General features: G+C 58.2%; 1 protein-coding gene across 10 annotated transcripts; it reads left to right on the top strand.

The window, feature by feature from the left end:
• Window positions 1-2,243: 2,243 nt before the first annotated feature.
• Window positions 2,244-18,240, top strand: LOC138419469 (C-type lectin domain family 18 member A). 10 transcript variants are annotated; one of them, XM_069552360.1, is made up of 13 exons: window positions 2,244-2,501; window positions 2,663-2,898; window positions 3,430-3,521; window positions 5,547-5,786; window positions 10,314-10,411; window positions 10,812-10,933; window positions 11,079-11,186; window positions 11,561-11,653; window positions 11,978-12,084; window positions 12,441-12,570; window positions 12,926-13,022; window positions 13,580-13,671; window positions 17,828-18,240. In XM_069552360.1, the coding sequence occupies exons 2-13, from the start codon at window positions 2,760-2,762 to the stop codon at window positions 17,863-17,865; spliced, it is 1,356 nt and encodes a 451-aa protein (XP_069408461.1). In that variant the 5' UTR covers window positions 2,244-2,501; window positions 2,663-2,759; the 3' UTR covers window positions 17,866-18,240. The 10 variants fall into 10 exon arrangements, with proteins under 10 accessions (XP_069408461.1, XP_069408458.1, XP_069408462.1 ...); XM_069552357.1 differs by having other exon boundaries at window positions 2,260-2,501; window positions 11,465-11,653; XM_069552361.1 differs by having other exon boundaries at window positions 2,265-2,501; window positions 12,465-12,570.
• Window positions 18,241-23,679: the final 5,439 nt, after the last annotated feature.

Below are 23,679 nucleotides of genomic sequence, written 5' to 3'. Positions count from 1 at the left end.
TGTCATCTATTAAAGCAACAGTGGAAACAACCGACTTACACAGGCAGCAACACAGACGAATCCCGCAGCATTCCACGGAGCAGACGCGTCCGCGCCTCACGCGTCGCGCGTGTATTCTGAGTCCGTTTACATGAAATGCGGGGGGCTCCCCAGGTGGCGCTAGTGGTAAAGATCCATGCAGGAGACGCAGGGGACGCAAGAGACGCAGGCTTGATCCCTGGGTTGGGACAATCCCCTGGAGCAGGAAATGGCAACCCACTCCACTACTCTTGTCTGGGAGAGCCCATAGACAGAGGACCCTAATGGGCTACAGTCCATGGGGCTGCAGAGAGTCGGATATGACTGAGTAACTCAGTACGGCACACATTACAAATAAATGGTGATAGAATGGTGATAACAAATGGCAATAGAATAAATAGTGATTTCTATGGTGATAGAAACCAGAAGAGAGGTTTCAGACTTCCCTGGTGGTCCAGGGGTTAAGAATCCCCATGCCAACGGACGGTGCATGGGTTGGATCCCTGGTCCAGGAAGGCTCCACATGCTGTGGGGTAACCACGCCTGTGCGCCCCATGCTCCGCAACAGGAGAAGGCCCCGCAAAGAAGGCCCTTGCACGGCAGCTAGAGAGAGGCCGCTGCTCACGCGACTAAAGCCTGCACACACCAGCAGACCCAGAGCAGCCGAGATAAAAACGTCAATATGTAAATGATTAAGTTGCTAAAAGAGAAGTTGCTTATTGGGAAACACTTTTTACAAGAAGGGGAATGCATGCCCATTCTCAAAACCCATCCCAGCCACTCAGCAGGCTCCTGGAAAAGGTCTGGACCCAGGAGGAAATACTACGTACACCAAGGTGCGATGCCCCAGGCAGGCTGTCACCCTGCCTCACACCACTGCCCTGAGACCCAGGGTGGCAGTGACGATCCCAGGGTCGCACAGGGCTCCTTGGTCGGAACCTGGTTCTGATGTCCGGTCTGGCCTTTACTCTGCTCTGCTTCTTTGCTTCTGGCTCCTGCACACGGGGCTCACCCTGGCCTCCTCTCACAGTGAGCCAGGGCTGCTCAAAAGTCGCTCCACTCCAGGTCCCAAGGTATAGTTTCCTCCCACCTGCGCTGCTGCCCTGCGTGGTATTCCAGGAAAACCAGCCACGTTTATCTTCAAAGCCCAGGAGCAGGAATTGGGTCTTTTGTTACCTGGAGCAGAGCAGGGCTGTGGGAACTGAATTCACAGGGCCAAGATGGGAACTAAAGCAGGTCGGCACCACGGTCCGGGAGTGCAAAGACGGGGCCTCTCGATCAGCCGTGGGTACCCTGTGCTTGCTGGGTGAACTGGGGCCAGGCCTGAGACACACTGACCCCAGCTTCCCCAACCACAGACTGAGCACCTCGTCCTCCCTGCCCAAGTGAACTCACATATTTGAAGCTGCTTCGTAGACTCTATAGAAAAAGATCCCTATTTTATTAAGCATTGCTGGGATCCAGACAAGGTGACCTTGAGTTTGTCCGGTCATCTGTCTGAGAGAGAAGAAACGCCCCAGGCCCTGAGACATCTATGGGGACACCCAACCCCAGGCTGGCTTTGGGGGCCTTGTGCCTGACCCTCTCTCCACGCCCCCAAAGGTAACCACATTCCATCGTGTTCCCCTCCCCCAGCCCCAGCCGCAAAAGCCAGGCCCACTGGCATCTCAGGAAAGCTTCTGAGGAATTGACACCTGGCCTGGCCCAGGGTTCAGGGGTCACACAAACTCCAGGAGGAGGAAGCACCTGGCTCGCTGGCCTGTCCCCTGCGAATGGCTGAATAACCTTCGATCTGCCCGAGGGGGACGCACTTATATTTTCTAGGAGCTGCGGGCACCTTCCAGCTGATTCTGTGGGGACCGTGCCAGGCTGGTGTAGTCGGGCCCCAGAGCACCAGGGCAGCCAGTGGCCCTCCTGCCTGTGGGCCCGGAGGCTGACTTGTTCCCCGAGGACTGCAGCCAGCCAGGAGCATCACGTGTTCCCCGCTTTCCCTGTTCCAGGCCAGCAGTCACGTGGGTGGGGGCACCAGGGCTGGGGCCCAGCCCCCGACATCGCTCAGAAAGACCGTCCTAAGGCACCCATGGAGCAGCCCCCGCCCACTCCCCTACAAACCCACCGCCCTGGTGCCCCCACCCACCGGTGGCACCTGACTGGTGTGCGGTTACCACCTGCTTATGTTTAATTCATGGCTGGGGGTTGGGACAAGCTTCCCAAGAAAGGAAAGAACTCCCCTGGGGTCTTGCCCAGTTCCTGCCCGCCCATAGGGCACGAGGCCCCAGCCTCCCTGGGCCAGGGGCTGGGAAGAGAAGCTGCTGATGAGCCTGGAGGATACCATTCCAGCCTGGGCATTGCTATTATTCGTTAATCTGCAGCCCTGGAATGTCTGCGGGCCAATCAGCAGTGTCTCCGAGGGCTCCCCGAGGGCTCCAATAATCCTGCAATGATTAGCAGGGGCCACGGGGTCACTACGAACCACTCAGTAGGTTGGTCGACTGGCTGTTGGCGGGCGGGCAGGCGGGCAGGCCCACGGCCAGGGGAGGGAGGGCGCCCCGGGATGGGAGCTGTCTGCCTCCTTCCATGCCAGCACTGACAACGGGGGCTGTCCGGACACCGATTACTCAGCAGCCTCCCCTTTGTCTGCCAGCCCCGTGCTACTCCTTGAGATCGTGAATAGCTCCGTCCAGTCTGGGAAGCAAGCTGGATTGCTGAGCCTGGCAGAGCCCAGAGCCACCACCAGGCCCATGCTGAGGCTGGAGCCCTCGCCCAGGCCTGGAGGCCACCGGCCAGGCCTCCTGCCCTTGCTCCTAGCTCTCCTTGGCACAACCTGGGCAGGGGTGCAGCCACTCCAGCTGCAGGAGCAGCGGGTTCCAATGGCTGAAGGTAAGGGGGCCACGGGGTGAGGGAAACTTGGAGATGCTCTGAGGGTCCCGGGGGCTTCCAGGAGCCAGTTCCCAGGCCTGAGCCCAGGGCAGGCTGGTGCAGTTGAAAGAGCCACCCTGGAACATTCCAGAGGCCTGAGAGGGGTGCAGGAGGATGGAGCTGGGGCAGGAGAATAAAGGGGGGGGGGAGGAAGAACAAGGAGGTGCCCTGCGAGCCGTGGGGGAGACTGGCTGAGAGGATCCCCAGGCAGAGGGGCTACGGCCCCTCCTCATGCCCAGCCGCCCGGGGTGCATCCCCTCGGTCACCCAACCCCAGCTCTCAGCCTCCTTTACACCCACACCTGTCTGTCTCAGTCCCCCTCCTTTCTCTGCCTCTCTCCTTCTCCCCACCCTCTGCTCCCATCCCTGCATGTGCCCACCAGCATCTGCCCCGTCTCGGATTTTGCACCGTAAGTGCAGGGCTGCACCTCATTGCGCTGCGGTGGCCCCAGGGGCCGATGCCCAGGTGGCCTGACCTTGTCTCCCACCCCAGTCCTGAGCAAGAAGGAGAGCTTCCTCCTCGTCTCCCTGCACAACCGCTTGCGAAGCCGGGTCCACCCGCCTGCGGCCAACATGCAGAGAATGGTGAGTACCCGTACTGGCCCGGTTCACGGGGCGGAGGGGCGACCCTGACCGGCTGGGAGGCCGTGCTGCGGCCAGGCGCCGTTGCACAAGAAAGGCGGGAGGGGCGGCCGCCCCTGGCCCACGGCGGCCCGGCCGTGCCTGCTCACCGGGAGAGCCTCGGCTCCCTCCTCCCGGAAAGACAGCCCTCGGGCTTTGCTTGCATCCCTTCCCGTTGCCCCGGAGACCAGAAGACAGGGATGGAGTGGGGTCCCCTCCTCCGGGAAAGCGGAGGTCACAAAGGCGTCCCAGCGGGACGGGAGGCTCGTTGGGGCGGGAAAGGCAGCCCGCTGGGCGGGGGCGGGGGGGCTTGTGTGCGACTTCTCCAGCAGTTTATCCAGGCGACCAGGAGTGGCCCCTTCACCCGGGCCAGGGAGGGGGTGCAGGGTTTCCCAGCACTCCCTCGGGGCTGCGGGGTCGCAGGTGTCACCTTGGGGCCCCCCAGTACGGCCCGCGGCTGCCCCCGCCCACGTAACGGTCCAGGGAGCGAGGGGGGACCAGCGTGGGACCGGCCAGGTTCCCCATGGCTGCTTCCCACAAACTCCTCAGAGGCGGCGCGGCTGCGGCGACCTTGAGCACTGGGGGTCAGTTTCCCAGGAGGTGGGGGCGGGGCGGGCGGGGGCGGGGGTCGCCTCTCCCCTTTCCCGCCTCTGCATGTGCTCAGCCCCTCCCAGGGGCCCAGGTCCTGGCTCCGACTCCCACACGCGCAGCCCTAGTGCCTGGGATGAGGGTGCTTCTGGTCAGGCCCTGCACTTCCCACGGCCCTTGTGCCTGAGGCTAAGAAAAGAGCACCTCATTAAAAACGCAAGTGGAGCCCCACCGCTCAGCCTCTGTCACACGCACAGCTCTGCCCCTGGGCACCCAAGGGAGGCTGAGGCCCTGAAGGGCCCCGTGCAGCCCCCATCAGCGGTGAAATCACAACCACCGTCTGCTGGGGTCAGGGCCTAAGTGCAGCACTTTGCTCCCTGCAGCCATGTAGTCCTCACACCATCTTATCTTGTGGTTACCTTATTACCTCCTCTTTTTTCTTGGCCATGCCGCATGGCTTGTGGGATCTCAGTTCTCCGACCAGGGACTGAACCAGGGCCCTGAAAAACCCAGAACCCTAACCACTAGGCAACCAGGGAGCTCCCACCTTACTATCCCATTTTACAGAAGAGTATGTTGAGTCTCATGGAGATCAGGAGATGGCTGGAGGTCATACAACTGGAATGAGGTGGCAGGGCTGGACCAGGCCACATGTCATCTTAGTTGCTGAGGTCCCTGTTTCAGAGGAGGGGACTGGTGGATGGGGGCAGGGACGCCTGGTTGGGGAGAGTGGATAGGGTCCACTCCAGAGAGCTCTGCCTGCTGAAACCAAAGCAGAGGCCCTGGAGACCTCTTACACCTTCTCGGGTCCGGTTTCCCAGCTAGAGCCCCTACACACTCCAGAATTAGGGAATAAGACACAGCAGCGCGGCTGTTGCAACTTTTTACATCGCAGAAGGGTCGCCAAGACGGAGCCTTTCTGACAGTAACAGGGCCAGGTTCACCTAGCACAGAACCAGTTCGGAAGCCCTGGGCGCGGCAGAGCTCACATTAGGGACGGGAAAGATTACAGCAGAGGCCCACCCCATCTCCTGGGCTGGCACTCGCCCCCAGGAACACCCGGCCCCTTAGTGGGGTGGAGTCCTGGGCATGGCCTGAGGGTGCCATCACCGGAGGCTCTCTGCTGGGCGAGCCGGGCTCTGGGGTTCGGGGCCAGATGGGCAGGTGGCTTTCCCACAGCCTGGAGCGCCCCCTGCAGGTCCTGCCTGCCTTTCCCTGGCCCCGAGGAAGTGGGCGAAACCAGCTCAGAGCGCTCAAGCCGCCAACCGCGATCCCTGCTCGAGGGCTCTCCTTGTAGGCGCACGGCCTCTGGTCGTGCTGCGGTGCGGAGCGGGGGTGAGTCAGTCGAGCCTGGCCCGGGGCCCCGACTGATGCTGCTGTGTGTGCCCCCCGCCCCCCCAGGATTGGAGCGACAGCCTGGCCCGGCAAGCCCAGGCCCGGGCGGCCCTCTGCGGTGCCCCCGCCCCAAGCCCGGCCTCCGTCCCGCGGGCCGCCCGGCACGTGGGCTGGAACGCGCAGCTGCTGCCCGCGGGCTCCGCGACCTTCGTGCACGTAGTGGGCCTGTGGTTCTCCGAGGGGCGGCAGTACAGCCACGCGGCGGCCGAGTGCGCCCCCAACGCCAGCTGCGCCCGCTACACTCAGGTGAGGCCGGCCTTCCCGCCCGGGGCCCCTGCTCGGAGGGTCTGCTGCTGCCGCCGCTGCTGCTGCTGCTAAGTCGCGTCAGTCGTGTCCGACTCTGTGCGACCCCAGAGACGGCACCCAGCAGGCTCCTCCGTCCCTGGGATTCTCCAGGCAAGAACACTGGAGTGGGTTGCCATCGCTCGGAGGGTCTACAGTTTGTCCTAAAACTGGCGGTCGCTTTTCCTCCCGATAGTTGTCCTTTTTTCAGCTTTAAACGTGAAATGTTTCAAAACTAAATCAAATAACGGACTCCCTCTTACCCATTCGACACTTCACGGAATTCTCCAGGCCAGAATACTGGAGTGGATGGGGTCGCCAAGAGTTGGACACAACTGAGCGGCTCCCAGTTTCTTACCCACTGCCTAGATTTAGACAATGTTAACTATATTTGTTTTTTTAAATAATTTCTTAAAAAAAAAATAAAGCTAAGCCAAAGCCCTCCCCTTCCACTCACCTCTGTCCCTCCCCAGAGGTAAATTTCCTGCTCTCCAGGAGTCCAGGTGGATCCCCCCCTTCCCCAAGCGTGTTTCCTTTTTCTCTCCCCTCCACAAAATTGTTTGTATCTTCACTATGACTGGTGTCATTTAGGTGCCAAGGTTCAGCCCTGAAAAACACAGGCAAAATCTCAAGCAATTCCCTGACCAGGGATCGAACCCTGTCCCCCACACTGAAAGCACCCAGTCCTAACTGCTGGACTACAGGGAATTCCCTCAAGCATGTTGGAATACCTTTGCTACACGTGGAAGGGTTTTGATGCCTTTTCTCCTTATGCAAGTGAGCTGTGTGTTGTTAAATCCTAAGTGCTCTCTAAACATACCTAAATGTACACTTCCTTTTGCCATCACTTCAGATCTTCAGATCACATTTGTAAGATTTACTTCCATTGATTTGAGCAAGCATGGGAGATTCACTCTGAATAAACTACGATTTTGGGGCATCTGGGGTTACTTTTTTTTTTTTTTTTAACTATTCCAAGTCACACCACAACACATAAATCCCGGCTCAGGCCCTCTTGCACACACGGGTCCAGAATTCCTCTAAGATAGCAGTCCCCAACCTTTTTGGCATCGAAGACAGGTTTCGTAAAAGACGGTTTTTCCACAGACTGGAATCGAGGGAGATGGCTTCCAGACGATTCAAGTGCGTTACATTTATAGTGCACTTTATGTCTATTATTATGTCAGCTTCACCTCAGATCATCAGGTACTAGATCCTGGAGACTGGGGACTCCCGCCCTAGGGATCCACTTAGAAGGGGAGCGGCTGGGTCAGAGGGAGCATGCACTTACAACCTTGCTACCTGTTGTCAAAGTGTGTCCCCTACTCCATCCTGTCCGCAAACCAGTTCTCACTTCCCAGTACTGTCAGCTCCTTAATTTTTGCCAACTTGGTGCTGTGGAACACTACCTCATTCTGTTTTTAATTTCCATTTCTCTGATTACCTGTGAGACTGAGCCTCTTTTCTGTTCTGCTTCAGTGCTGGTTAATTTCATCTTTCCCTTAATAATTTATGAGCATCTTTTCTATTGTCTTTGTACTTTTGTTGGTCATGTTGCAGATACTTTTTTCTAACATATGGCTTGTATTTTCTCTTTGTTTATGTGACTTTTATAAGAAATCTTCAGAGAATTTTAATATTAACGTAATCAAACTTCTCATGTTTTTCATTATGGTTCATCCATTTGTTGTATTATGTTTAAGAAATCCTATTCAGCTCTGGCATCAGGAAGATAGTCTTTCTTTTCTTCCAAAGTTTAAAATTTTCCTTTTTTCATATTGAAGTCATTAAGCCACCAGGTGATGTAGAATTTCATTTTATCTTTTTTTTTTTTACTTCTGTATTAAGTATTGACTCTTTCCCCCATGGACTCTAATGCCACCTCAGTCATATACCAAGCTCCTATATCTGCTGAGTTCTCTCTTCTTGTTGCTTGTTTTTTTAATTACTCTGTACATATGTGCATTAATTATTATGACTTCATAAAAAGTTTTTTGACAGGAAAATCCCCCATATTATTGTTCAAAAGTTTTCTGGCTATTCTTGATTCTTTCTACTAATTTTTTCATATGAACTTAATAAGTAGCCTTTACAGGCATTTATTTCCAATCTAAGTTTGTTAAGATTTTTAAAGTCATGTTCTAATATTATTTTTTCACATATGTTGCCCAGTTTCCCAGCACCACTTATTGAATAGGTTGTCTTTTCTCCATTGTATATTCTTGTCATGACTCATTTTGTTTCATCTATAGCCTCACCTATTTCCCTTTCCTCCCATATTATTTTTAAGCAAATTTTAGATTTGTAATTTTATCCATAAATAAGCATGTATGTCTAAAAGATAACTTTTTCATTCCACACTCTACCAGTGTAGAGGGCCCAGGTTCAATCCCCGGTCAGGGAACTAGATCCCACATGCCACAACTAAAAACAGCTTTCTAAAAAATAATCGCAATACCAACATTAATATATATCTTTAAACATTAACGCTTCCCTGCCTTCCTACTTGCAGGACTGTGATTCATCTATGTACCATCTGTTATAAGAGTTAATCAAACACTAAAATACTTACGTATTAGTAAACAGTTGTTATCCCACGTTCCCAGAAGGTACCTGCCCTAGCCTCTTCCCTGGAACACCGAGGATCTCTCATGCATCTAGAATCAGAACAGGTGTATTTGTCACAGTAGTGGGTCTCTAGGATCCTGCTCCAGCCCAGCATCTATTCTGATTGACAAGCCACTGGACCAGTAGGGAAGTCCCTCCATTATAATGTTGTCTGTGATTTTGAAGTGTATACTTAAATTTCCTAACTAGGTTTTCTCCTTTGTTGTTTAGTCGCTAAGTCATATCTGACTCTTTTGCGACCCCGTGGACTGAGGCCCGCCAGGCTCCTCTGCCCGTGGGATTTCCAAGGCAAGAATACTGGAGTGGGCTGCCAAGTTCCTTCTCCAGGGGATTGTCCTGACCCAGGGATCAAACCCGTGTCTCCTGCATTGGCAGGAAGATTCTTTACCGCTGAGCTCTCAGGGAAGCCAGGTTTTCTCCTTTACTTACTTCTAAATTACTTCCTTTAGATTTTATTACGTTGAATTCATAGAATGTGATCTCTAAGACATTGGTTATCTGGTAGTTACTGAATCTTGCTTTGCAGCTAGTAGGCTTCCCTGAGAGCTCAGCTGGTAAAGAATCTGCCTGCAATGCAGAAGACCCCGGTTTGATTCCTGGGTTGGGGAGATCTGCTGGAGAAGGGATAGGCTGCCCACTCCAGTATTCTTGGGCTTCCCTCGTGGCTTAGCTGCTAAAGAATCCGCCTGCAATGTGGGAGATCTAGGTTCAGTTCCTGGGTTGGGAAGATCCCCTGGAGAAGGGAAAGGCTATCCACTCCAGTATTCTGGCCTGGAGAATTCTATGGACTATACAGTCCATGGGGTCACAAAGAGTCAGACAGGACTGAGCACCTTTCACTTTCACTTTGCTGTTTAGTGAGGGATCAATGTCTGCAAAATTCCATGCACTCCGAAAAAGAATGCACATTCTACTTGTTGGAGATACGTATATATATATATGATTCCCCGGGCATATCTCCCGGCCTCATGCTGGTCATTTTTAGTAGCTACTGGCATTTGCTGGGCTGTTCTTGGGCATTGCCCATTTGTGTTATTTCCGAGCGGTCGCTGATTCTAATACTTTGAACCTAAGTTTTGGACACTATTAAAAGCCTGTGTCAGGTAGCTACTGATGCCTGACACGCTATCCCAGAATTCAGCATCCTGTGATCTTGCAGGTTGGCAGTCTGGGTTGGGCTCGGTTGGGAGTTTCCTCTGGTCTTGGCAGCGCTCACTCCTGCAACCGCAACCAGCTGCTGGGTGGGCTAGGAGCTGGCTGTCCGCAGTGGCCTCAGTAGATCATCTCTGCCCTCTAAGGGTTTTCAGCCTCCAGCAGGCTTGTTCACATGGTGGCTGAGCATGAGAGAGCATGAGTGGAAACTGCGGGGTCTCCTGAGACCTAGGTTTGAAACGGCTGGACTATCATTTCTCCAGTGTTGAGCAACACAAGCCACGGGGCCAGCCATTTTCGAGGCACGGGAGACTCCTCTTGAGGCAAAACCACATTTTGTAAAGAATGGGCTGTGGGGACATGTGAAGCGTTGGGGCCATTTTTGCAACCATCGCAAGGCCTTTGATGTCTAGGTCTTCCCGCTGCCACTCTTCTCCAGCCGTCCAGTCTCCCCACCCTTCAGGTATCTGCAGACCCTCACCTCCCCACCCAGGAGGCCTTTCTAGACTATTCTCACCCATCCTTACAGCCCTGCCCAGCACAGCTGCTCTGCTCCTGGGGTTCCCAGGGAGGTGACAAAACTGTTTATCTGCCTGGTTTGGGGCAAAAATGCCTGTCCTCCCCAGGGGAGCATCCTGCAGGCTGCAGGTCCCCAGACTGGGAGTGGAGGGGGCATGCGATGGGGTGTCTGAGCCTCCGTGTCTCCTGCAGCTCGTGTGGGCCACCTCGAGCCAGCTGGGCTGTGGGCGGCACCTCTGCTCTGGGGCCCAGGGCGAGCTGGAAGCCTTTGTCTGCGCCTACTCTCCCGGGTAAGCCCCCTGCATAGCAGAGCCCTGCTGTCTCCTGCTGGGCTGCAGGGCAGGGGTGCTCTCAGCCAGGGTGAGACACCCACACACCCACCCATAGGCCTTTACCCCTGGGTCTGCACCCCTGGTGGGAGAGAGCAGCACCCAGGATCCTGGCCATGCAGAGCGTGACTTCTGCTCAGTTGCCCGTTCCTGGAAGCACCACCCTGCATTCAGGAAATCTGTCCAGTATTCCTTTGGAGATCATCTTTTCTCTCCTGGGAAATCTCCCTGTCTCACCCAGCTCCCTGACTCCCTGGCAGGGCAGGAAGGAACTGACAGGGGCTGGGGGGCAGGCAGCAGGGCCTGTCCCTGCCACAGCCAAGGCCAGGTCCTTGTAGCCCTCTGCTGCTTGCTTTTGCAGAGGGAACTGGGAGGTCAATGGGAAGACCATCGTCCCCTACAAGAAGGGCGCCTGGTGTTCGCTCTGCACGGCCAGCGTCTCCGGCTGCTTTAAAGCCTGGGATCACGCAGGGGGGCTCTGTGGTAAGTGCCCTCACCAGCCGGTCTGATCTGGTGATGCAGAGGAGGGTGACAGGCTGTCCCGGAAGCCCTGGCCCAGCACCCAGGGAGGCACCGGCCTGGCCTGCCCAGAGGAGGCCCGCTCAGCGTTTCCTTTCTGTCTGACCAGAGGTCCCCAGGAACCCGTGTCGCATGAGCTGCCGGAACCACGGCCTTCTCAACGTTAGCACCTGCCACTGCCTGTGCCCCCCCGGATACACAGGCAGATACTGTCAAGGTGAGGGGCACCTGGAGCTGGGTCAGGGCACCCGGGTGAGTGAAGCGCGCACAGCATATCCTCGTCCAGTAGGCATCCACTGAGCACCGACTGTCGACTGTCCGCCAGACCCTGCACCGTGCAGGAGGTTGCAAATGAAACCAGATCTGGCCCGTAGGCTCTGGGAGGGTGCAGAGAGGGCAGCTAAGGATCCTGGCTGGAGTCCTTTCCCGCCCATCCCCCAGCTCTGTGACCATGAGCAGCTCCTCCCCCAGCTCTGATTCGCTTCTCTTGACAAGATCAAACCAAAGATGCCACAGAGCACAGAGGAGTCCCAGGTGGGTGTTCTTGCTGGGGCTGGCATCCGTGCACATCCTCCGCCCCCATCCTGGCAGTGCGGTGCAGCGTGCCGTGCGTGCACGGCCGGTTCCGGGAAGAGGAGTGTTCCTGCGTCTGTGACGTCGGCTTCGGGGGAGCCCAGTGCGCCAGTGAGTCCCGCCACACAGCCCCCGACTGGCTAGGCCCGCCTGGACCCCTCGGTGAGGGCTGGGTCCCGCCCGGACCAGCCCACAGACGGCCATGGTGTGCACTCTCGCCCACTCCCTGAGTGAACTTGGCCATGGCGGGGAGTCTTTACACCCCAGAAACAGAGCTGCTGCAATTGTCTTTTTTGAGAGAGAGAGCTGGTTGTTACATATTTACCAGCTTGGAGCAGGTGGCTGGGGAAGGGGCACCCTGAGCGTAACAGCCTGCAGGACAGGAAGCGTGACCGCTCTGAGGTCCCGCACAAAGTCAGGCTCCCCTCCCGCCAGCTAAGGTGCACTTTCCCTTCCACACCTGTGATCTGAGGATCGACGGAGACTGCTTCATGGTGTCCTCGGAGGCGGACACCTACTACGGCGCCAAGATGAAATGCCAGGTAACAGCTCACTCCACCTTCCCGACAGCTGCCCCCTGGGCCCAAGCAGGGGTCTTAACAGAGGGACCCTGGATTAAGAGATGCATTCCTTCGACCTCTCAACTTACTAATGCTGGCAAGCAATCCCGATGTATTTAGGACACTGAGCAGGTGAAACAAACCCTTCCTAGGCTGGGACCCTGCCAGAGGAGAGGTGGGCAGGGGAGAGGAAGGCGGAGGCTTTGGTGGGGATGGCTGGCTGGGGACAGCCTGGCCGGCACATAGGTTTGATGTCCGTGGCCACGGTGGGCGGCGGGAGGGACAGGAGGGGCTGGCCTGCACTCTGGGGCCAGTGTGACCCAGAGTGTGGGTTACAGGGCAAGGGTGGGGTGCTCGCCCAGATTGAGAGCCAGAAAGTACAGGACATCCTGGCCTTCTACCTGGGCCGCCTGGAGACCACCAACGAGGTGACCGACAGTGACTTTGAGACCAGGAACTTCTGGATCGGTGAGTGCCTGGGTGATGTGGGGGAGGGGGGCGTGTGTGTCCACCCGCGTGCAGTGCTCGTGGGGCTGGGACACCCACGCCCCTCCAGGGATCTGGGCCGTGGTAACCCGGAGCCCTGCCAGCAGTCAGGGCGTGGGTGAGGGCTAGGAGCCCAGAATGGAGCCCCAAGTCAGGCTGATGCGTCCCCTCCCCAGGGAGAGAGAGGACGGAGAGGAGCCGGAAGAGCTGGGAACGGGGTCTCAGGGCCGGGGGCCTACCGGGCATCAGGCAGCAGGCTCTGGGCAGGCCTCAGCCCAGGGAGCGGGCGGGATCCGGGACCTTGGGTGCGGGGCCAACCTTGGCTGCTGTGGCCCAGGGCTCACCTACAAGAGCGCCAGGGACTCCTTCCGCTGGACCACGGGGGAGCACCAGTCCTTCACCAGCTTCGCCTTCGGGCAGCCGGACAACCAGGGGTGAGCCTCCGCTGCCCGCCTTCCCACCGGGGCCTGCGTGCTGAACCCTCAGACACGACCAGACCCCACCCGCCTGCCTCCTGCCCGAGCGCCCTGAGGGCCTGGGCCTCCCTGGGGCCCAGGGGCCCGGGCGGGGGTGGAGGTGGTCAGGCTGTGTGCCCACCGAGACTCACAAGCGCCCCTACCCCTCCTTGACCTCCCTGAGGGCAGCCATGCCAGGCCTGGGTCCACCCCTAGACAGCCTCGGCCTGGTGGGAGGAAGGACGCAGCCTGTCCTGGGGGTCTGGGGGCCTGGGGGCCTGGGGGCCTGGGGGCCTGGGGGCGGACAGGGGCAGCAGGCGAGGCGCCCCCTGAGAAAGGAGGAGCTGGAGCAGCTGGAGGAGCAGGTGTGGAGACCGGGGGGCGGGGGGCTCCGACTCCCAGAGGCCCCTGTGAGTGTGGGGTGGGGCACCGGGAGGCCCTGGCTGGGCACAGGTGGCCCCCGGGAGAGGTCTTGGAGCCTCTCCCGGCCTCCCACCTCCCTCCTCCGCCTGAGCACTCGCCGCCTCGGCCCGCAGGTTTGGCAACTGCGTGGAGCTGCAGGCGTCTGCCGCCTTCAACTGGAACGACCAGCGCTGCAAAACCCGCAACCGCTACATCTGCCAGTTTGGTGAGGGCCTTCCTGTGGCTCCCTGCCTGGGCCGGGCCCCGGGGGTATCTGGGTGACGGCCCTGCAGTGTCTGCACACCGGGCCTGAGGCTCCCCTGTCCCCGGGGTGTCCGGGTGACAGACCTGCAGGTTCTGCACACCGGGCCTGAGGCTCCCCTGTCCCCGGGGTGTCCGGGTGACAGACCTGCAGGTTCTGCACACCGGGCCTGAGGCTCCCCTGTCCCCGGGGTGTCCGGGTGACGGCCCTGCAGTGTCCGCACACCGGGCCCGAGGCTCCCTTGTCCCTGGGGGTGTCTGGGTGACGGCCCTGCCGTGTCTGCACACCGGGCCTGAGGCTCCCCTGTCCCCGGGGGTGTCTGGGTGACAGACCTGCAGTGTCCGCACACCGGGCCCGAGGCTCCCCTGTCCCCGGGGGTGTCCGGGTGACAGACCTGCAGTGTCCGCACACCGGGCCCGAGGCTCCCCTGTCCCCGGGGTGTCTGGGTGACAGACCTGCAGTGTCCGCACACCGGGCCCGAGGCTCCCTTGTCCCTGGGGGTGTCTGGGTGACGGCCCTGCCGTGTCTGCACACCGGGCCTGAGGCTCCCCTGTCCCCGGGGTGTCCGGGTGACAGACCTGCAGGTTCTGCACACCGGGCCCGAGGCTCCCTTGTCCCTGGGGGTGTCCGGGTGACGGCCCTGCCGTGTCTGCACACCGGGCCTGAGGCTCCCCTGTCCCCGGGGTGTCCGGGTGACAGACCTGCAGGTTCTGCACACCGGGCCCGAGGCTCCCTTGTCCCTGGGGGTGTCCGGGTGACGGCCCTGCCGTGTCTGCACACCGGGCCTGAGGCTCCCCTGTCCCCGGGGTGTCCGGGTGACAGACCTGCAGGTTCTGCACACCGGGCCTGAGGCTCCCCTGTCCCCGGGGTGTCCGGGTGACAGACCTGCAGGTTCTGCACACCGGGCCCGAGGCTCCCTTGTCCCTGGGGGTGTCCGGGTGACGGCCCTGCCGTGTCTGCACACCGGGCCTGAGGCTCCCCTGTCCCCGGGGTGTCCGGGTGACAGACCTGCAGGTTCTGCACACCGGGCCCGAGGCTCCCCTGTCCCCGGGGTGTCCGGGTGACAGACCTGCAGGTTCTGCACACCGGGCCTGAGGCTCCCCTGTCCCCGGGGTGTCCGGGTGACAGACCTGCAGTGTCCGCACACCGGGCCCGAGGCTCCCCTGTCCCCGGGGTGTCCGGGTGACAGACCTGCAGGTTCTGCACACCGGGCCCGAGGCTCCCCTGTCCCCGGGGTGTCCGGGTGACAGACCTGCAGGTTCTGCACACCGGGCCTGAGGCTCCCCTGTCCCCGGGGTGTCCGGGTGACAGACCTGCAGTGTCCGCACACCGGGCCCGAGGCTCCCCTGTCCCCGGGGTGTCCGGGTGACAGACCTGCAGGTTCTGCACACCGGGCCTGAGGCTCCCCTGTCCCCGGGGTGTCCGGGTGACAGACCTGCAGGTTCTGCACACCGGGCCTGAGGCTCCCCTGTCCCCGGGGGTGTCTGGGTGACAGACCTGCAGGTTCTGCACACCGGGCCCGAGGCTCCCCTGTCCCCGGGGTGTCCGGGTGACAGACCTGCAGGTTCTGCACACCGGGCCCGAGGCTCCCCTGTCCCCGGGGTGTCCGGGTGACAGACCTGCAGGTTCTGCACACCGGGCCTGAGGCTCCCCTGTCCCCGGGGTGTCCGGGTGACAGACCTGCAGGTTCTGCACACCGGGCCTGAGGCTCCCCTGTCCCCGGGGTGTCCGGGTGACAGACCTGCAGGTTCTGCACACCGGGCCTGAGGCTCCCCTGTCCCCGGGGTGTCCGGGTGACAGACCTGCAGGTTCTGCACACCGGGCCCGAGGCTCCCCTGTCCCCGGGGTGTCCGGGTGACAGACCTGCAGGTTCTGCACACCGGGCCTGAGGCTCCCCTGTCCCCGGGGTGTCCGGGTGACAGACCTGCAGGTTCTGCACACCGGGCCTGAGGCTCCCCTGTCCCCGGGGTGTCCGGGTGACAGACCTGCAGGTTCTGCACACCGGGCCTGAGGCTCCCCTGTCCCCGGGGTGTCCGGGTGACAGACCTGCAGGTTCTGCACACCGGGCCCGAGGCTCCCCTGTCCCCGGGGTGTCCGGGTGACAGACCTGCAGGTTCTGCACACCGGGCCCGAGGCTCCCCTGTCCCCGGGGTGTCCGGGTGACAGACCTGCAGGTTCTGCACACCGGGCCCGAGGCTCCCCTGTCCCCGGGGTGTCCGGGTGACAGACCTGCAGGTTCTGCACACCGGGCCTGAGGCTCCCCTGTCCCCGGGGTGTCCGGGTGACAGACCTGCAGGTTCTGCACACCGGGCCTGAGGCTCCCCTGTCCCCGGGGTGTCCGGGTGACAGACCTGCAGGGTCTGCACACCGGGCCTGAGGCTCCCCTGTCCCCGGGGTGTCCGGGTGACAGACCTGCAGGTTCTGCACACCGGGCCTGAGGCTCCCCTGTCCCCGGGGGTGTCTGGGTGACAGACCTGCAGGTTCTGCACACCGGGCCCGAGGCTCCCCTGTCCCCGGGGTGTCCGGGTGACAGACCTGCAGGTTCTGCACACTGGGCCTGAGGCTCCCCTGTCCCCGGGGGTGTCTGGGTGACAGACCTGCAGGTTCTGCACACCGGGCCCGAGGCTCCCCTGTCCCCGGGGGTGTCCGGGTGACAGACCTGCAGGTTCTGCACACCGGGCCTGAGGCTCCCCTGTCCCCGGGGTGTCCGGGTGACAGACCTGCAGGTTCTGCACACCGGGCCCGAGGCTCCCCTGTCCCCGGGGTGTCCGGGTGACAGACCTGCAGGTTCTGCACACCGGGCCCGAGGCTCCCCTGTCCCCGGGGTGTCCGGGTGACAGACCTGCAGGTTCTGCACACCGGGCCCGAGGCTCCCCTGTCCCCGGGGTGTCCGGGTGACAGACCTGCAGGTTCTGCACACCGGGCCTGAGGCTCCCTTGTCCCCGGGGGTGTCTGGGTGACAGACCTGCAGGTTCTGCACACTGGGCCCGAGGCTCCCCTGTCCCCGGGGTGTCCGGGTGACAGACCTGCAGGTTCTGCACACCGGGCCCGAGGCTCCCTTGTCCCTGGGGGTGTCTGGGTGACGGCCCTGCCGTGTCTGCACACTGGGCCCGAGGCTCCCTTGTCCCCGGGGTGTCCGGGTGACAGACCTGCAGGTTCTGCACACCGGGCCTGAGGCTCCCCTGTCCCCGGGGTGTCCGGGTGACAGACCTGCAGGTTCTGCACACCGGGCCTGAGGCTCCCCTGTCCCCGGGGTGTCCGGGTGACAGACCTGCAGGTTCTGCACACCGGGCCTGAGGCTCCCCTGTCCCCGGGGTGTCCGGGTGACAGACCTGCAGGTTCTGCACACCGGGCCTGAGGCTCCCCTGTCCCCGGGGTGTCCGGGTGACAGACCTGCAGGTTCTGCACACCGGGCCTGAGGCTCCCCTGTCCCCGGGGGTGTCTGGGTGACAGACCTGCAGGTTCTGCACACCGGGCCTGAGGCTCCCCTGTCCCCGGGGTGTCCGGGTGACAGACCTGCAGGTTCTGCACACCGGGCCTGAGGCTCCCCTGTCCCCGGGGTGTCCGGGTGACAGACCTGCAGGTTCTGCACACCGGGCCTGAGGCTCCCCTGTCCCCGGGGTGTCCGGGTGACAGACCTGCAGGTTCTGCACACCGGGCCTGAGGCTCCCCTGTCCCCGGGGTGTCCGGGTGACAGACCTGCAGGTTCTGCACACCGGGCCTGAGGCTCCCCTGTCCCCGGGGTGTCCGGGTGACAGACCTGCAGGTTCTGCACGCTGGGCCCGAGGCTATCCTGGCCATCCTGGGCCTGCAGGCCCCTGGAGCCCGGAGCAGGAGATGGCCCCAGTCCACACAGACCCGAACTGCACCCGGCCGGGGATTTCTCGAGGTCCCTTGTCTCTGGCCACTAACGCCATCACACTGGGCCCTGCTGGGTGTGCCCTGATTCCCTCAAGCGCCTGAACTGTGAGGGCAGAGGTGAAACCTCACCCGGTCCCGCAGCCCCTGCCGGGGGATCTGGAGCTCCCTGGGGGTCCCTTAGAGGCCATTTCTGGACCTGGTGCGGCAGGGCCGCATCCCAGGACAGTCACCGGCCCTTGTTCTTCCTCTTCCTTTCCAGCTCGCGAGCACATCTCCCGCTGGGACCCAGGGCCCTGAGGTTCAGCCATGCCCCTCCCCAGCCAGCGCCTGGGTGCACAGCCCCGCTGGCCCTCCTGCCCTCCCGTGTAGAACCAGGGCCTGGCTGGGACTGCAGCCAACAACCAAAGAGGTCTCAGACCTTGCAGGACGTCGGGCGGGGTACAAGTGAGGTCGACAGAGGCTGGTGGAGGAGAAGGGGAGCCTGGGTGCCCCCACTCCCCCAGCCTGCTTTTGATCCGGAAGATGGGGCTTAATCAGGCCCTGAAACAGGAGTCCAGACCAGCAGGGAGAAGCGCCTGCTCCAGTCCACCCAAGCTGGACCCTCTGGGGCAGATGGAGGCTCCTCCCCACCCACGGGGCACCCTACAAAGGATTAAACTAAGTTATGGATGAGCCAGACTTGCACATGCTCATTGTGAGTGGGGGATTTAGACAACCCAGAATGGTTCTGGCAGACTGGCCTCCTCCCACCCACCCTGCTCCCTGCTCACCCACAGGACCCAGGCCCTGCTCCGGAGGTTTTCAGACCCTCGGTCCTGAATAAGGTGCAGACTCAGGAGCCTCATTTGCACCCCTGACTTCTAGCCCCTCTCACCTCTGCCTCTGTGGGCTTTGGGTTTCTATTCGCACCTCCCTCTTTATTCTTACGACTGCTTCTCCAGGGCTCTCCTTTCTTTGTGATTACCTGAACTTGGGTCGTTACGGCCCCATGGCCTCCCTGTTCCTAGGGTGGTGAGAGGGTGAGTCCCAGCAGGTTCCACCATCTGTGTCCAGAATGCCCAGCAGGTACCACCATCTGTGTCCAGAATGCCAGATGGCTGCTTGTACAAATGTCGAGTCACCGTGCTGGTCAGAAGGACAAGTATGGCCTTGGCTTGTGGAGCTGGGAGAAGCAGATCAGTTGGAGTTCTTGGTGGCAACCAAGAGAAACACAGAAAGTGCTCTGGCGAGTCATGACAGAAAAGGAGCTTATCAAAAAGGCAATGATTTTTTTAAACGGGCAAGGGATTTGAATAGACAGTTCTCCAAAGAAGATGTACAAATGGCCAACAATCACGTGTTAAGATCTTCACCACCACTAGCCATTAGGCAATCCAAATAGAAACCAGAATGAAACACCACTTCACATCCATTAGGGAGGCTGTTAGCAACAAAACGGACAGTAGCGAGCGTTGATGAGTGTCAGTAATGCCTAATGCCAGGAGCCGCGTTAGGCATTACTGACAGATGAGGGCAGGGACTCGTTGGGGCCCTCGTACATTGCTGGTGGGAAAGTAGAGTGGTGCAGTCACCGTGGAAGACCGTGTGACGATTCCCTGCAAAGTTAAGCACCACTACCACATGACCCAGCAACCTAACTCCTAGGAATCACTGAAGAGACATGAAAACAAGTTCTCAAGCAAATTCTTAAACACAAAATTCACAGCAGCATTATTCACTAGACAAAAGGTAGAAACAACCCAAAAGTCCACCAATGTTTAAATAGCTAAACATAGCAGTGTATACATGCAATGGAGCATTATTCAACCATTAGAAGGAATGAAGGGGACTTCCCACTAGGGGTGGTCTAGTGGCTAAGACTCTGTTCTCCCGATGCGGGGATCGCAGGTTTGACCCCTAATCAGGGAACTAGATCCCACCCGCTGCCACTAAAAATCCTGTGTGCCACAGCTAAGGCCCGGTGCAGCCAAACAAATATTTTTTAGAAAAAGGAATGAAGTACTACTAATACAGGCTACCAGGTGGATAAACCTTGAACACACTATTTTAAGTGAAAGAAGCTGGTCACGAAAGATCACATATTGCATGACTCCACTTATCTGAACTAGTCAGAAGAGGATAAATCCAAAGATGCAGACTGGCAGATGCCAAGAGAAACGGGAAAATGAGGGTGTGGGTTTTATTTTGAAATGATAAAAATGTTTTGGAATTTAGAGTTAGTGGCTGCAGAACATTGTAGATGTATTCAGTGCCACTGACTTGGTTAATTTTACGTTATGCAAATTTCCCTTTATTTCTTTTTTTTTTTTAAAGACAGTGGTTGGTCACAGGACCCCTGGTAGAGTGAGAGTCGCGCTGGGGGCCTGTCTAGCCAGTAACAGTGCTCCAAGCTCTGCTGCAAAGCCCGTCTGGGTAGACTCCCATCCAGACATAGGAAGTGTAGAGCTTACCCCACAGCAGCGATATGGGAGCCACCTTTGTGGCGACTGAGGCCGGCAATCCAGCGTCCTGATGAGCCTCTGACGCCCCATTCAGCTGCAGCCTCTCCCGCCAGCTGGCGTGACGCTGCGGCACTTCCCCAGCAACGTGTATTCTCAACAACATGACAAAGGCCGCACTGGAGGGGAGGCAGCTGACTGCGGCGGGCCTCCGTGTCGGGTCACGGACCAGCGGCATCAGCATCACCTGGGATCTTGTTAGAAAAGCAGATTTTCAGCTGCCCCGAAGCTAATCTGAGTTCTGACCAGACCTCCAGCCACTTCAGATGCAGGCTCAGGTGCGACAGCCTGATGGAGGCAGTGTCTGGGTCTAAAGTCCCCTGAATTGGAGGACAGGCTCTGACACTTGCGAACTGTGTGACTTTGGGCAACTTATTAACAGTAGGGGCCCCACTATCCCAGTCTTCCTGGAACTGCCCTGGTTTCAGCACTCACAGTCCCAGAAACCTGGGAAGCCTCTCTGTCCCAGACAAACAGGACAGTTGGTCACCCTAAAACATCTCTCTGCCTCACGATTCTTGCCATAAAATGAAGAAAATAAAGCGAGTTAATACATCAAAGTGTTTGAAACAGCCTGGTGAGAGTAAACGCTGATGAATGTCAGCTGGGCTGAGCCGATACCCTCACTTCTCAACGTTAGACCATCTAAACTTCATTTGTTAACCTAATAAAATTGTTAAGTAAACAAAGTGCTTAAAACTGTCCCTTACAGAATAGTAAACGCTCAGTAAGTTTCATCTATTCTTATTTGTATTCTTATTATCTATTAGCTAGTATTATTGGGCCACAATCAAGCCCACGGGTTTTGGTTTTATATATATACATATGGTTTATTTGGCTGCGCCGGGTCTTAGTTGCAGCATGTGGGATCTAGTCTCCTGACCAGGGATTGAACCCAGGCCCCCTGCATGGGCAGCATGGAGTCTTAACCACTGGACTAGCAGGGAAGTCCCAAGAGCAGGATTTAAGTGACCATCAGAGCAGACAATTAGAACCATCCCAGACACTCATGGTAGCCCCAGTTCAGTTCAGTTCAGTTGGTCAGTAATGTCTGACTCTTTGCAACCCCATGGACTGCATGCAGCACACCAGGCTTCCCTGTCCATCACCAATTCCCAGAGCTTATTCAAACTCATGTCCATTGAGCTGGTGAGGCCATCCAACTATCTCATCCTCTGTCATCCCCTTCTCCTGCCTTCAATCTTTCCCAGCATCAGGGTCTTTTCCAAGGAGTCAGTTCTTCGCATCAGATGGCCAAAGGATTGGAGTTTCAACTTCAGTATCAGTCCTTCCAATGAATATTCAGGACTGATTTCCTTTAGGAGTGACTGGTTTGATCTCCTTGCAGTCCAAGGGACTCTCAAGAGTCTTCTCCAACACCACAGTTCAAAAAGCATCAATTCTTCAGCACTCAGCTTTCTTTTGGTTCAACTCTCACATCCATACATGACCACTGGAAAAACCATAGCTTTGACTAGGCATACCTTTGTTGGTAAAGTAATGTCTCTGCTTTTTAATATGCTGTCTAGGTTGGTCATAGCTTTCCTTCCATGGAGCAAGCGTCTTTTAATTTCATGGCTGCAGTCACCATCTGCAGTAATTTTGGAGCCCCCCAAAATAAAATCTCTCACGTTTCCATTGTTTCCCCATCTATTTGCCATGAAGTGATGGGACCGGATGCCATGATCTTTGTTTTTTGACTGTTGAGTTTTAGGCCAAATTTTTCACTGTCCTCTTTCACTTTCATCAAGAGGCTCTTTAGTTCTTCTTTGCTTTTTGCCACAGAACGCTAAGTATCAGTACGCTCCACCTCATCTAACATTATTTTTCTCCTTCCCCACTCTGCACCCTCAGAATCCATTCCCAGATCATTTTGCAGGTTTTGCCAAAACAAATTAGCAAAATCTCATGGTTCTTTTGGTGTTTCAATATCCTTCTCCCAGATTTGATGTCATTGGTCCCTGGGGGCCTGCCAAGATCTGCCTTGTTATTCAAGTCTGGAGAACATGACGGGTAATGGGGCAGGACACACAGGGGTCTCCTTCAGGGCAGGGGCATTCCAGAGTGTATTATTTAAGGCAATGCTAGCTGCTGACCTGGTTGCACGTGTGCAAAGGGGGAGGGAACCCAGGCTGTGCAGGGCCCCTGCTACCTGTTGCACATAGCTCCCCACTCACCCAGGGCGCTGGCATCCAGGGGGTCTGCTCGGGAAGCAGGAGGGTGAGTGGTCACTTGGAGGATGCCGCGGGTCAGTGCAGGAAGCAGTGCCCCCCCTGCCTTCCGTTGCCACAGGCCACACCTCAGCCGCACAGCACACTAAGCGCAAGGGAGGGTGGGCACGTCCACCTAGACGTGTGCCCAGGAGGAAAGGGACCCGGGTTTGGCAAAGAGCTAGTGAATTTCTGCTTCCTGGACCTTCAGAATGACCAAGAAGAGTCCTTTTGGCCAGCAGGGGAGCCTCTGCGCGGGTGGGGTCGTGAGTCCCCCACACCTTCCTGCTGGGCTGATTCTAATTGCTTCAGCTCTTCGCTCTACAGTCTTCCCTAGTTAGAGGCACAGAGAGGGTGTGAAGCCCCCTGAGGCCGTCATTTTATGCTGTCGTTTAGTCGCTAAGTCGTGTCCAACTCTTGCAACTCCCTGGACCGTAGCCTGCCAGGCTCCTCTGTCCATTGGAACTTCCAGACAAAAATACTGGAGTGGGTTGCCATTTCCTTCTCCAGGGGATCTTCCCGACCCAGGGATTGAACCCCAGGCTCCTGCGTTGGCAGGCAGATCCTTTACCATTGAACCGCAAGGGAAGCCCGGTGTCATGTCATAACCATTGATTTGGGTTGGCCTTAAGTTCGGGTTGTAACTCTCTGAACCTTGCCACCAAAGGTGTAAAACTTCCCTGATTTTCGAACCATGTCTTGAGCCCAGAAGCCTTGAGCCTCTAGAGCCGGGTCTTTCCTCTAAGCTGCTGGTGCTGCTAGCACAGCGCCCTGCCCCACAGCCTCTGATTGCAGAGTAACCTTTATATGTTTCTATGGCAGGAGCAACCAGGCCCCGAAAGCCGGTCCTAGCTGGGTGCCTTGTTCTGGGCACCGCAAGATTAGCTGTCTCACCATGGCATGCCGCAGGCGGCTACTGTCCTGTCCCCTAATGCTGGCTGGATTGTCACTGGCCTCTGCCCGCTTGCCAGCCTTACATCACCCCATTTCCCACAGGGCTTCTGGTTCCATCCACTTCTGGTCCTATTTTTGTTATCAACCAAGATTCTTACCTTTAAGTAAGAAAAACTGAGTCTGGTGACTCTAAGCAGAAATGGAATTTGTCCAAGATATTGGTTAGTTCCCAGGAGTTCTGGAAGGTTGGAGGGTCAGATCTGGAAGAAACGCCCTGCCTCTGCCGGGCACAGATGCCACAACAGGCACCGTCAGCCGGGTTGGACATGCCTCCTCCTTTGAAAGCTGGAGGTCGCTGCTGCCATCACTTGCTGAGACGGGCTTCTCCCACTGGCAGCTTTAACTTAACGTTGGGCGGGTGGGTCTGATCGGAGGGGCCCAGGTCATGTGTCCAGGCCCTTGCTGCAAGGCTAGGAAAGGGAGGCAGAAAGGAGCCTTTTCAGCCTATT

The sequence above is a fragment of the Ovis canadensis genome, chromosome 14, assembly GCF_042477335.2.
Source record: "Ovis canadensis isolate MfBH-ARS-UI-01 breed Bighorn chromosome 14, ARS-UI_OviCan_v2, whole genome shotgun sequence".
Classification (NCBI taxonomy): Eukaryota; Metazoa; Chordata; class Mammalia; order Artiodactyla; family Bovidae; genus Ovis; species Ovis canadensis.
The sequence above is the reverse complement of the archived record's forward strand: the minus strand, read 5'-3'. Positions and strand labels throughout refer to the sequence as shown.

Bases quoted from the DNA above. Each gene is read 5' to 3' on its own strand.
- LOC138419469 (XM_069552357.1), top strand. From the start codon at position 2,760: ATGCTGAGGCTGGAGCCCTCGCCCAGGCCTGGAGGCCACCGGCCAGGC. The intron at 5,787-10,313 runs GTGAGGCCGGCC...TGTCTCCTGCAG, and splicing joins GCTGCGCCCGCTACACTCAG to CTCGTGTGGGCCACCTCGAG. The intron at 13,672-17,827 runs GTGAGGGCCTTC...CTTCCTTTCCAG, and splicing joins CCGCTACATCTGCCAGTTTG to CTCGCGAGCACATCTCCCGC.